This window comes from Camelina sativa, chromosome 11 (assembly GCF_000633955.1).
Source record: "Camelina sativa cultivar DH55 chromosome 11, Cs, whole genome shotgun sequence".
Classification (NCBI taxonomy): domain Eukaryota; kingdom Viridiplantae; phylum Streptophyta; class Magnoliopsida; order Brassicales; family Brassicaceae; genus Camelina; species Camelina sativa.
The window spans coordinates 21,528,170-21,542,457 of record NC_025695.1 but is presented as its reverse complement, the minus strand read 5'-3'; the positions used below and the strand labels follow the sequence as shown (position 1 = coordinate 21,542,457).

At 31.6% G+C, this 14,288-nt stretch overlaps 2 protein-coding genes across 2 annotated transcripts; both read left to right on the top strand.

The window, feature by feature from the left end:
* Positions 1,712 to 5,993, top strand: LOC104724004 (fimbrin-5). Its single transcript, XM_010442454.1, has 14 exons — positions 1,712 to 1,904; positions 2,122 to 2,255; positions 2,334 to 2,743; positions 2,820 to 2,991; positions 3,096 to 3,134; positions 3,265 to 3,333; positions 3,423 to 3,539; positions 3,746 to 3,957; positions 4,195 to 4,350; positions 4,422 to 4,621; positions 4,807 to 4,964; positions 5,052 to 5,148; positions 5,284 to 5,375; positions 5,459 to 5,993. Exons 2-14 carry the CDS (start codon positions 2,169 to 2,171, stop codon positions 5,711 to 5,713), a joined length of 2,064 nt encoding a protein of 687 aa, XP_010440756.1. The 5' UTR covers positions 1,712 to 1,904; positions 2,122 to 2,168; the 3' UTR covers positions 5,714 to 5,993.
* On the top strand, positions 13,238 to 14,287 carry LOC104728192. The gene is made up of 2 exons (XM_010447215.2): positions 13,238 to 13,512; positions 13,800 to 14,287. Exons 1-2 carry the CDS (start codon positions 13,470 to 13,472, stop codon positions 14,285 to 14,287), a joined length of 531 nt encoding a protein of 176 aa, XP_010445517.1. The 5' UTR covers positions 13,238 to 13,469.

Sequence of the window (14,288 nt, the reverse complement as noted above, 5' to 3'; positions counted from 1 at the left end):
AGAGACTCTTAGCCTTTAGTTGTTTCAAAAATGGTTTGAGACTATTGTTCTTTTCTTTGGATGACCTCCGATTAGGGTTTCGATGTCCTCTTTCTTTCCTCTGATGTTGAGTGTGCGTTGTTGGTCACCTTCTTCAATTGCCATACATAGGTTAATTTGGGTTCTTTTACTGTTTTCTTGGACAACATTGTAATTGGGCTGAGTCCGTAATAGAAAGCACAATGAATGATATGGAATTGAGAAGGATTATTATTAGATAAAAATATTGAGCTGTATTAATCCTTATAATTTGATTTACTAACTGTTTTAACTGATTTGTTAACTCCTCCTTTAACTAAATTTAACTAAAAAGTTGAGGTGTCAACACTGGAGAGAAGCACATCCAGTTTTTATTGTATTGATATGTCCAACTTTTACAAGTTGGATTTAAATTCTTAATGGCCAAAGATCTCTTTGAGCTCTTCAACTTGTAAAATTCTTATTGTATTGATATGTCCAACTTTTACAAGTTGGATTTAAATTCTTAATGCCCATTAGCCAAATTCCTACATTCGTAGGAGCCGGGATTCGATCCCGGGTGTGATAGTGCTTTCTACAAATGGACTTACCTCCTGCCACTGCACTAAGGTCACTTCACATTCTTAATGGCATTTTATAATGTAGTTTTACTAAGGGGTATTTCTTTTTTTTTATAATGAAAATACTGTAGCTACTCCTACAAAATAGAGGTTACTCTATTTATTAGTTTTGGTATATAAGTTATTCAGGTTATTCTCTCAATTGACCCTACTATATTAATGATTTAATTCAGAAGTACACAACATTAAGTATAGTCCATATCATTACAAAATATAATATTATTACAAATTAACCTAAATTTATTTGCATTAAAGGTATTAATGTCTAATCAGATTTATAACCAATTGTCATATTATTCAAATAACCAAATAATGATAACAATTATTCTTAACCCATTCATGATATCTTGAATTATGGATTAAACCCGAATTTTTGTTTTTTCAAAAAAAATATTTAACATACCGTTATTAAAAATCTTTATCATAAACAAACCATAATTATCATTTTCTAACAAAACTCGGGTTTATAACCATTATTAATCAAATTACACTTATTATACACCATCTCCTTACGGAAAAACAAAAATTTGTGGATTTTTGTTTACAGATAGTGGAGAATTTGAATTTCAAGTTCGGTCACGAAAAAAACAGTTTATTAGTAAATTTTAATGTTCAAGCTTAACTTGATACTTTTACAGAATAAGATAAATATTTAACATATAAAAAATGACCAAAATACTCTATTTTTTTTAAATAAATATATTTAACATATTTATAGCATATAATGATTTGATGTAATGAGTTATGATCTTTATAACGCACGACGGGTTAAATATAAAATATTATAATTATATGATGAGATTATTTAAAATTAATAAAAAATATCAAAAATTATTGTAATATAAAAAATAGAAATATTTTTTTTTATAAAATAAAATTCAACCCGGCTACTCATCTAGTTCATTCTAATGTAAAATAATTTAAAATGAAGTGTTAATCCTCCATTCAGACTTCAAATTATAATTTTTTTAAATTAAATAACCAAAAATAATAGGAACACTGAACTTCTATTTCAATAATGATTAAAAATTAAATTAACAAAATAAACACGAAATAGAAACCCTCACCTCACATCTCTCTCTATCTCTGTCTCGTTGTCATATATCATTTCCATTTCGTCGCAGGTCGTGCGCTCGGGAAACTTACAATTCCATTAATATCGAAACAGATCTCTTTGAGCTCTTCAAAGATCAAAACTTTATCCAGAGAGCGAGAGAGACACGATATGAACACGAATCACATTCAATCTCTCAATCTTCTCTAAAGGTCAATCATCATCCTCTCTCTATATTTGATTTTGATCATCATCGTCTCTTCTTCCCATTACATCGGATCGATGCATCATCAACGCCATAACTGTCTAAAAAAAATCGTTGCTTTACCAATTCCCAATGCTGTTTTTGATCTTCTTCTGGGTTATAAAAAGTTTTGGTCTTTTCTGGTTCCTGTTTGATTAAAAAAGACATGTATCTCTATGTTGCAGGGATTTGTTTTTCTTTTTGGCTCTCTTGATTCCGCGGAAAAAAAAAGATGTCTAGTTACGTTGGTGTTCTTGTCTCTGATCCATGGTTACAGAGCCAGTTTACACAAGTCGAATTGCGTACCCTTAAATCCAAGGTACTCTTAGATCGCGCTTCTCTTTTAATTTTCTGTGTGCATTGAAATTGAAACTCTTCTTTTTTTGGTGGATTTTAGTTTGTTTCGAACAAAACTCAATTAGAGCGTTTCACTGTTGGAGATTTACCTCCTGTGTTTGCAAAGTTGAAAGCTTTTAACGGTACCATTGATGAGGATGAGATCAAATCTGTATTGGACAAGTCTTATTCCAATGCTGACGAAGAAGTCGATTTCGAGACCTTTCTCCGGGCCTACTTAAGCGTGCAAGCCCGAGGTGTCGAGAAAACAGGAGGATCTAAAGGTTCCTCTTCATTCCTCAAAACCAGTACTACAACGGTTCATCATGCCATCAATGAATCTGAGAAGGCTTCCTATGTTTCCCATGTCAATAATTACTTGAGAGATGATCCTTTCTTGAAGAGCTATCTTCCCATCGACCCTGCAACCAATGCCTTCTTTGACCTTGTTAAAGATGGTGTTCTTTTGTGGTATGTATTCCTTTCAATTTTTGCTTTTCGTTTTGAAATTTCTTAGTAGGTCATCTTTGTCACTTTTTTTTTGCAGTAAGCTTATAAATGTTGCCGTTCCTGGGACCATAGACGAACGAGCTATCAACACAAAGAAAACCCTTAACCCATGGGAGAGGAATGAGAACCTTACTCTAGGTCTCAATTCTGCCAAAGCAATTGGCTGCACCGTGGTCAACATTGGCACACAGGACATAGCTGAAGGAAGAGTGAGTAAATTACAAGGATGATATAAATCTTTTGTTCCTGTGCTTGGCTTCTTCATCTTCCAATTTTGATTGATCTTTTTTCTTCTTCTTTTTTTGTTGTGAAGCCATATCTCGTACTTGGGTTGATATCTCAGATTATAAAGGTACTCACCATTTCTTGGTGTCATATAGTTCATAGGAAATCATATGATGGTTACATTTTGTTCAGTGTTGACTTGTTTATAAAACTTACTAACTCCTGACATTTTTGTTGTTCTTGGGGTATAATATCAGATCCAATTGTTGGCTGATCTCAATTTTACGAAAACTCCTTCGCTTTTCCAATTGGTGGACGACACTCAGGTAAATATATTTGACGTATTTTTGACGCTTTCCGCGAGGATTTATTGTTATGAGACTGAAACTACATAAAAATCTTCATGACGTTGCAGGATGCAGAGGAGCTCATGGGATTGGCTCCTGAAAAAGTTCTGCTAAAATGGATGAATTTTCATCTGAAGAAAGCTGGTTATGAAAAGCAGGTTACAAATTTTTCTACTGATGTGAAGGTAACTTGTCCCTGCTACCCTTTGTCCTCAATAACATATATTCCCTTTATTATACCCAGCATTGCTCATGAGTAACAATTTTATAAAAGTCTTGACCGTGATGTATTTATTCCTTGTTTAAGGTCCATGATTTATTTCTAAGCTAAGAATGTTATGAAGTGCATTTTCATGTTTATCATGATCTCAGCTTTCTTTTCTGTTTTCAGGACGGTGAGGCATATGCATACCTGCTTAATGCCCTTGCTCCAGAACACAGTACACATGTGGCATTAGATACTAAAGACCCCACAGAAAGAGCAAAAAAGGTTCTTGAGCAGGCTGAGAAGCTGGATTGTAAACGATACCTATCTCCTAAGGATATAGTGGACGGCTCAGCAAACCTTAATCTTGTTTTTGTGGCACAAATATTTCAGAACAGGTCAGTAAGCAAACTTGACTGGTTGCTTTAAATAATTTGAGTGTATCTTTCCAGTGTTTCATTTATTTTATTATTAATTAGCTCAAAATTCCATTGGTGTTGCATGATAAAATTGTGGTACTATTTGAATTTGATTATGCCTCTGATATTGATTTGACGGGGTTCCCAAACGAGTCAGAAAAAGCTGATAGTGATTTTTCTTTTGCTTCATTACTAGTGCTATTTTCTTTGTTGCAGGAATGGATTGACTGTTGACAGTTCAAAGACGTCATTTGCTGAGATGATGACAGATGATGTGGAAACTTCACGAGAAGAAAGATGTTTCCGCCTATGGATTAATAGTCTTGGCACTGCCACTTACGTCAATAATGTTTTTGAGGATCTGAGGAATGGGTGAGCTATGGATTTCTGTTTGAGGACGTTTTATTTTCTATCTGCTTGTATCTGAACCTCATCTCCTTCAGGTGGGTTCTTCTTGAAGTTCTCGACAAAGTTTCACCTGGCTCGGTCAACTGGAAACACGCAAATAAACCTCCCATAAAAATGCCATTCAAAAAGGTTGAGAACTGCAATGAAGTTGTAAAGATCGGGAAGGAACTGCGCTTCTCCCTTGTCAATGTAGCTGGTAATGACATTGTGCAAGGAAATAAGAAACTACTTCTCGGTGAGTTCTCATGAAAAGCTTACCAATAAGATAATGCATGTCCATCTATCAGACTCGTCAGCTTAAAATATATTTCTTGCAGTAACTATTAGCATTTTTCGTACCGTTGCTTCTCATCTATAGTCTGTTAGTTTCAGTTGTTTCGAATTGGTAGAATGACATGTATTTTATTGTTCCATCTGCAGCACTCTTGTGGCAACTAATGAGATATACAATGCTCCAACTTCTGAAGAACTTGAGATCTCACTCGCAAGGTAAAGAAATTACAGATGCAGATATTCTAAACTGGGCGAATAGGAAAGTGAAGAGAGGGGGCCGAACTAGTCAGGCTGAGAGCTTCAGGGTAAGTGTCAACTAAGTAAGGATGTGATTCATGGAGAGCCATCTTCGGAAACCTATAAGTTTGATGGTTGCTTTTCTCTGATATTAGGACAAGAACCTGTCAAGTGGAATGTTCTTTCTGGAACTTCTTAGTGCGGTAGAGCCAAGAGTTGTCAACTGGAGCCTCGTTACCAATGGCGAAACAGGTAAAACTATGATGTTTTAACTTCATTGCCTATTGTTTCTGGGTGCTTTTTATTCTCAGGTGTTAAGTCAACTATTAATTGTCAGTACTGTTCTGAAGAGTGAGTTTCTTTTTGTTGTAATTGACACTTAATCAGAGGAAGATAAGAAGTTGAATGCCACATACATCATCAGTGTTGCACGAAAGCTCGGATGCTCCATATTCCTGTTGCCTGAGGATATCATAGAGGTAGAGATATATACATACTGAAACAGGCTTCAATGCTTTAAAGGGTTTTTTCTGAGTCAATTTACTTATGTGTGTGAATACAGGTGAACCAGAAGATGATGCTTATTTTGGCGGCCAGCATCATGTACTGGAGCCTCCAGCAACAATCAGACACAGAGTCTAATGTCTCAGAAGATGCCACTGATGAAGGCGATGCAAGCTCTGTTGCTGGTGAAATCACCAATATGTCCATCGATGGGGGTTCTGAGTCCAGTCCCACCTCCCAGGATCAAGAATTGCTGACAAAGGCAGGCAAGGATGAGGATGAGGTTGATGGTGAGAATAATAAAGATGCATAATGCGTTTGAATGTTAATTTGATCGCTCTTTTTTGGTTTTGGTTGCGTGAAGTTTTGAGCCTTGGATTTTTTATTGGCACAAAGGAAATCCAAAAGAAAGAAAGATGAAAAAAGGTTTGATGTATACAAACAAAGAGGCTTTTTGGTTCACAATGTAAAACTAATTGTGTACCTAAACCTCATTTTTGAATTGTGAAAGTTTTATTTTATTTTTTGGACATCTTTTTTTTATTTTTGAACAATGGTGGGAAATAGTAATGAAGTCATCTACTTGTTGGCTATTTAATTAATTTTATTTTACTCATACTATACTTTCATAAAATTTTATACATTTTTTAGAGCTATTAATTTGTTAAAAGTATCTTTTTATTGACATACCTTTTTTCAAAAAAACCATATTTTTGGTCATTTTTATTTTTGTCATCCTTTAATTTTAAATGACCATTTTACTCTTACTTGAAAAATATATTAGTCAACAAAATGAAAAAACAAAATTTCGGACATATTTTCCCGCCAAAAAAGAGTATCACTTTTTCTAAATAACATATTAATATGTATACAAATTTTAAAATAAATTAATTAAAAACCATATTTGTTAAATAACATATTAAAATACTAATTAAAACCCAACTTTTGAATTTACAAAACGAAAATGTATATTTGTTATATTATTTTGTAGTCTTTGTTATATAATCTTTTATTAAAATTGTGTAATTTTTTTTTATTTTTTGTTGTTTATAATTAATATGTTTGTATAAATAACATAAGATTGGCCGACCTTTTCATCAGAATTATTCATTTCAGAGATAGATTTGCTAACTTTCGTATTAGATATATTCCTCGAGAGGATAATATTCGTGCCGATAAACTTGCGAAAATGTGCAAGAGCACGAGGTTTCTGTTTTTCCCATGTAAATTCGTCGGAATCTAATTGGCTCTCTCTCGAAGAAAGTCATCTCCGATAACTTAATATATGGGGTTTGATTGACAAAAAAAAATAAAAAATAAAAAATAAAATAACATATTAATTATATAATAGGAAAAGGAGTATCAATTTTGAGTATTTAAGGGATACAAAAAGGAGTATCATTTTGTATAACATGGAAAATGAGTATCATTTTTCCTAAATAACATATTAATATGTATACAAACTTTCAAATAAATTAATTAAAAACAATATTTTCTAAATAACATATAAAAATATTAATTAAAACCCAACTTTTGAATTTACAAAAGGAGAATGTGTATTTGTTATATTATTTTGTAGTCTTTGTTATATAATCTTTTAGTAAAATTTTGTAATTATTTTATTATTTTTCTGTTGTTTATAAAAAATATATTAAAAAAGATTTCAAAATTTTTGGTCAATAACGGTTAATAGTGGTCAACGCCGGATTCAAGCAAAAATGATTTAGTTTTCACACTTATTTGATATTGAGTTAATCTAAAAGAAGAAAAGAAAGAAAGGAACAAGTCTACATATAGTGATTCAGAAACTGAGATCTAGATGTAATTTCTGGATAAAATTGAATCAAATTAATAAATACTTATTTTAATTAAATCTTCAATACAACCAACCCAATGATTAATACAATCTTTATTAAAATGTAAATGTAAACATTGAAAAAAATTAGTATATCATTCTTAGTTCTTTTTATTGCATATTGGAACATGAATTAATACACACAGCAGACTTCTCCACATCTATCTCCATATCTGTTCATAATACACAGGTACGGACCCGCACGTACGTGCGGGGTTATTTTTACATACTTTTTTAAAAAATTAGAAAATGTTCACGTAAACCTCTACTAAGACATGCATAAGTGTATAACATAAAACTAGGTAACAACCCGCACTATGTGCAGAATAAATTGATTTAAAGAAAATTATTATAAATAAAATTATTCTCCTAGAACCAATATTTGTTTGTGTCGAACATAATATGTAACTAAAGTTTTTTTATTAATTTATTCAAATCTGCATTTTTCGTGTAAAAATATGTTTCACCCGTACAATCTTTGAATGTATAAGAGGTTTTATGATAGAGAAAATATTGATAAAATGTTACTATTTATTGCAAAATGTCTTTTGTGTGGTTTAAAAATCAAATTCATATCTCTTATGTTTTATTATGTAACCATAACAACATATACTAAATTACTCGGTAGTTTTATTCAAAAAATTTTATTATCTGTTAGTAACAATCGGATTCTAAACTAAATTTTCTGAAGATAATCTAATTTATTAATTTAATATTTTTGATTAGGCTATTTAAATCTTTTGAGTTAGTCGATTTGTTAATATGACAGATTATTACCAAAAAACCATTGTGAAAAATTAATGAAATTCTAAAATCAACGTATTTGTGTAAGAATACATTTCACCCGTGATATATGTGAACGTGGTAAAAACAACATTTATAAAATGTTACAATTTATTGCAATATATATTTTTGTGTGTTTTAAAAATCAAATTTGTATTTATGGTTAATTGATTAAATATAACAATTTTGCATAATCTAATAATCACTAAGTTTATTTATAATGATAAGGGTTATTGTCTCATTCCTTTTTAATAGCACATAGATTAATGTACAATTAGAACATATATTTCTATTTGGTTATCAATATTTCCATTTTTAATGAAAATCACCCTAAATGTTGAGATTAATTAGTTTCCATACTTAGATATATATAAATAATCACATTTCATGATATCCCCTAATTTGTTGTCATTTTTATATTTATTTATGAATATATATAAATCTATATTTATTGGGAATAAGTTTCTTTTAATGAGTTGGAAATAATTCAGGAGTACTATACTTCTTTTTATAATCAATTATAATAACTATTGAAAGATTGTTATTTAAATTATTATGGTAATAATACTAACATAAAAAATAACATTTTGTTTTTATATGATTTTGTTAAGAAGTTATATGTTTAATAAGTTACATATTCTTTATTTTTATTAACTTCATTTAGCTGATATGTTTTTATAGCCTTTTTATAATATTTTACTTATATTGATTTTAAGAAATCAATATTTTTATATTGATTTCTTAAAATCAATATAACTTTGACTTGTATATTAGTAAGTAAAGTTTAGTGAAATTTTGCCAGAAAATAGTATGTAATTATTTAATTAGTTTTAATATGTGATATTTAAATTTGTTTGAGAAATGATGACATATCTAATTATTATTCGGGACGCTTGCAAAATTGGACCCCTAACTTGAGTCAATTGCAATGTTAGACCCCTCTTTTTCTCTCTCCAACATTTGCCACTTTTTCCCTATTAAATCCTCGGTCATTCATTGTATTCACAAAAATGCTATTATTTCTGATTTATTTGAATATCTTGCAAAAATGTTTATTACATCCATATCCTCATCTTTTTCTTTTATTTACGGTTGTGCCACCGCCATCAATTTTCCAACAACCATGAACAACCAAATGTGAAGCTTTTAAAGCTTCAACCACCTGAATTTGTAAGCTTAAATAACCCCCAATGCTATGAGAACTTCATTTTCTTTCATCTCCTCTCATTTTAATCCAAGAAAATTTGCAAGTGCATTCATCTTGTTATATGTCATGATTCTTGGATATTGATTAAATTGGTGCTGGGTTTCTTCCGTGGTGACTAAAGATGACGTCCTCAGTGCTTGACATTGCGAAACAACCACCGATAAGGTTATTTTCCGGTAGATTTTGTGATTTTCCTTGATTTTTTTGGCAAAATTAGACTTCATTTGTTAGTCTAACCGTCATAATATCATGTAAAGTCTACTATGTGGTCAATTTTGCAATTAAAAATTTATCGAGTTTCGATAACATTGTAGAGAACAAAGGGCAAGAACAAAGCCAGGACGTGAACAAGAAGAACCGAGAAGAGTACATGGCCAATGGTCTTCCATTTGCTGTTTGTTCTACTTTGCAACCTGGAATGGTTGAACTAGCTAGTTACATATGCTTATTTCCATAGATTTTTAAGTTAGCTACGTCTTTTTTATGATAAACATATTCTTAAATATATAAAAACAGGCATTATTATGGAGTGAGGTTCGGAATTAGGTATTAGAACAGTGAAAGGCACCACAATACACACAAACATCACTGTATCTGACTATTTTGCCCTTATGCTTAATGAACAAGAATTTATATTTCTTGTACCGATCGACGCAATGTGATGACATGAGAAGCGTCTGAGAAGAGAAGCAACAGAAAGCGTTTATAACATTTTTTTTTGATTTCGTTCATCAAAATTTTTTAATAAAATACATAATGTGTTTACTGTCCACACCAACACTAATATTTGTTTTATAAGTGAACTATATGTATCTTATTAGTAATATTGTGTCAATAAATTAATTACAATTTGGTTTTTCTAGGAAACTAGCTGAAATAAAGCACTACATCAACATCCAGTTAGCTATAGACACAAAAAAAAATACACTACTCATTTTTTGTATTGAAATGATGAGGTCCATATATCTAGATGATTGGTCCACGTCATCTTTCCATGATAACTGGCTGAACATATCTTTAGAAACAAAACAGATTATAAGAGAAAGAAGAAGAGGAAGGAAGTAAACACCTTTGACCTTCCCATGAAAGTGAAATTAATATATTGCCTTTAAAAGACGTTGAAGAGAGTTCAACATTTGTTTCACCTACAAAAATTCAGATCAGCATAGTATACTAAGTGAATAGAACACTTTTGAAACCAGAACATCTTCATAATGTTTGTTTATAACTAAGTTGGCAACTATGTCATGTACCATATGTTGGAGATATCTAAATTTTCTGTCCATCTAGACTAAGATGGTTCAATGAACCCAAGGGAAATCAATATAACAATACAGTGGTGTTCATAACTATACCCTAAAACCAAGATGGGTGAATGAACCCAAGGGAGAAAAACTTAACTACGATGTGGTAATCAGAACTATACCCTAAAGCCAAAGCAGATGACTAAACCCAAGGGAAACCAATTTAATTTTGCTGTGGTAATCAAGACTATACCCTAAAGCCAAGGCAATGGATGAGAACCCAAAGAGAAACCAATTAAACTCGCAGTGATAATATGTGCATTGCCAAATATTATTTCCTTATGTTTTGACAAAGATTTAAATTCCTTAGCGATTGTTAAAACTGAAACGAATGAGAAGACAACATAATTTGGGGGCATAGACGACCGTGGGAGTAAAGACCGCGAAGATTGTAGTCCTGAATTCGGTGGCCTTAGTTTTCATGATTTCTCTGTCGCTACTGCAACAAGCGCAACCACACTAGATCAACACATATTCCTAATTTTTGCCATGATAGTAGGAGTGACGCTCTGGAAATCAAAGCGGTGTGGAGTCGGACTGATTGATTTTGGTAGAGAGCAAAAGAATTGAGTTTGCTGTCATGAACAGTAAACCCGTTTCCCCAATTTTAAAACTTCAGTCTGTCCATAGAAGAGAGATCGGCAATAACATTAAGAAAACGAGGGTAAAAGAGTCATTTTGCGAGTTTTGAGTGATTAAAAACAAAAACTATTTCGTGAATGCGAGGGATTTAATTTTCTGGTACCCTTTGACCAAAAATACATTTCTCAAATCTCTCTTTATAATATTTATTTTATTTTTTTGTTTTCTTTTAATCAGAAAATTAAAAAATTACTTTATAGCCCTTAAGATTTGTCAATATTTACTGACCCAACCACCAATGTTTCGGATCTCCACCCATATCCAATAACCTAATGGATCTACTACAACTCACTTTAGTTTAATTTTCTTTTAAAAGATCTAAAACTCAAAAAACTTCATCTCTCTCATCCTCTCTCTTTTTTTTTGTCGCTCTCTCATCCTCTCTTTTCTCTCATTTTTTCTCATTTTCTCTAGATTCTACTTTTCCAAAATCTTCTCCATTTTTTCACTTTCTTAATCAATTTTCTTCATATTCCCCATTATTGGCATTAATTTTTTTTTTAAAAGATTGATTGTGAATTTAGGGTTTTTGAATTTAGGATTTATGAAAAGAGATTAGGTAATGCAAAAGTCCAGGAAAACACCAAAAAATTCACAATCACGAGAACCAAAAACTCTATGTTTCATATCCAATGCACTAGCATAAAGGAGAGTATGCAGGTATGATCATGAGAAGGTGTGGACAAAAAGCACAAGGCTTGATGTAAATCATCAATGAAACTTGATTTCTAAATTGAAAACAGAATTATATTCCATACGTAATAGTATCTTTCTTTGTGAGACAAAAACTTTATATACAAATGGATCTCATAGGTACAACTGGATTTTGTATGTACAACTGAGACTATTTCGATACAACTAGAACTCTTACATATAACTTAGACCATTTTGGGACAACTAAAACTCTTGTGTACAACTTAAATTGATGAAATTTTAAATAAATGAATTTAATAATTGATGAATTTAAAATTAATATAAAAATAAATATGTGTTCCAGTGTAAAGAAAATAAATAATATAGTACGTTACTTAATACATGGAGCCGCAAAAGAAAAACATGCTTGAAAAAAAAGTTAAAATATTGATAAATTTTTCAAGTAGTTGTACTCAAGCTTTTAGTTGTATTGATGTTAACACAATTGTACTAGTAGATTAAAAGTATAAATAGTTGTACTCAAATTTTTAATAATTTTTTGCAATTGAACTTATGATATTCGGTAATTAAAGTACAATTACTATACTTATTTATCAATATGTTTTTAAAAATATGTTATTTGTCTGTTTTCCATAATAATGTGGTGATTATTTACAAAGTAATCATAAATGTATAAGGTAGTTGAAGTAAAAATATGCCAATAGGATAAATACTCATATAAATTGGAATAATCTAGATTTCAGTGATAAAATTATGGTTTTTTTTATAGTTACTAATATAGAAATGAATACTATACAACAATTTTTGTTTGTATTTTTGGTTGGTTTGCTAATAAACTTAGTTGTCCCAGTTGCACATAGTTGTACCACGATAGAAGAATTGTATTTCAAAAATAAATATAATCATTCTGGAACCTTATATACAAGTGTTCTACTATTGTTTTGCTCACACCCTTAATTTATCATTACTAATTAAAAGTGATATTGGTATAAATATGTTGTTTTGTGTGTATTATTAGTTTTTTCAAAAGCTACTAAAACACTAGTTATACTTAGTTGTACGAGTCATATTTAGTTGTACGAGTTTTTTCATAATTTGGCTACTGCAGATGGGACCGTTGGACAAAAATGAAGTAGATTAATGATTGGTTGGAAATTCTTTTGAAAAAATAATTATTTAAATTTAAAATTATTGTAATGATTAAATAATAAATATAATATACAAGGGTAAAATTGAAATTGTCTTTTATTATAAAGGTAGAAGAAAGGTAGAGGGATATGTAGAATAAGAGGGAATAGTGTAGAAATATTTTCCTGGCCAAAGGGTACATGAGAATTAAATCCTAATTCAGAGGGGCAGTGGGGTTTTTGATGCCTAAATTTTAATTAATACAATCAGCTAAAGTTTTGTTCAACCTTAATTTAGGGGCTATAATTGGAGATACCATTGTTTCTGGTACAGAAGTTCCAAGGACAGAGGGTGTGTCATCACCTGATTGGCTGGGGGAATTAAAAAAATGTTTTGAGTTGGTTTCGCGTCTCTCGTCATGCCATCTCTCTTTCTCTCTCTCTCAGCATTGTAAACGAACGGAGGAGGCTTGAAGACCATCCAGTCTAGAGGAGAAATGTGGGATTTGGAATCGGAGATTCAAGTGGCCAAATCTCTTGGTAAGAATTTCTCTGATTTCAATTGTAGATAGTTCATGCATTAGGGTTAATTGATGTTAGGAGAATTTAGGGATTTAATTCTTTTGTGCTCCTATCCCAAGAATTATTTTCTACACATCCATTTTAAATCTACCATTGGAGGCATACAATATTACAGTTAACATCATTATCTTGCACTGGAATCGCTCTTAGAAACGTCGGCAAAGGTTAAGAATCTTCTTATTGAATTTAGAGTTAACATTCAACTTGGCTGTGTTATTGACTTGCTGCTGCTGCTATTTGTACAGGTTTATTTGGCCTTGTGGCCTATTCGTATACTTGGATTCACTTTAACCCGTCTCCGGCTAATTTGATGTTCATTTCCAGTTTAAAGCTCTCACCCAGTGTTGGAATTGAGACCGTCTTATCTCAGTCTCTTTGCCAGCTAGTTTTGCAACGATACAGTATTTTTTGGGCATATCCATCTATTCCAGAACCTACAGGCATCTCCGTGGCCGCTTCTGGAAACTGGCTCTGGGAAAGCTTGTTGGAAGCCACAGATGCTGCTGTGGCCAATACACTGCAGGTTCTTCTTCATCAGGACGAGATTTACTCTCCCTGGTTTTGCTCTTTATGCTTTGTTCCTTGCCATAGCTTTGACGATTTCATCATGCATTTCAAGAGTGACAACCATCTTTTGCGTGTAAGCATCGTTTCCCTTGGCCTCCACATGTATTGTTATAATACATTTGTCATTGTCTTGTACTGCTTTTCAATTACAATGTATCATATTTGAC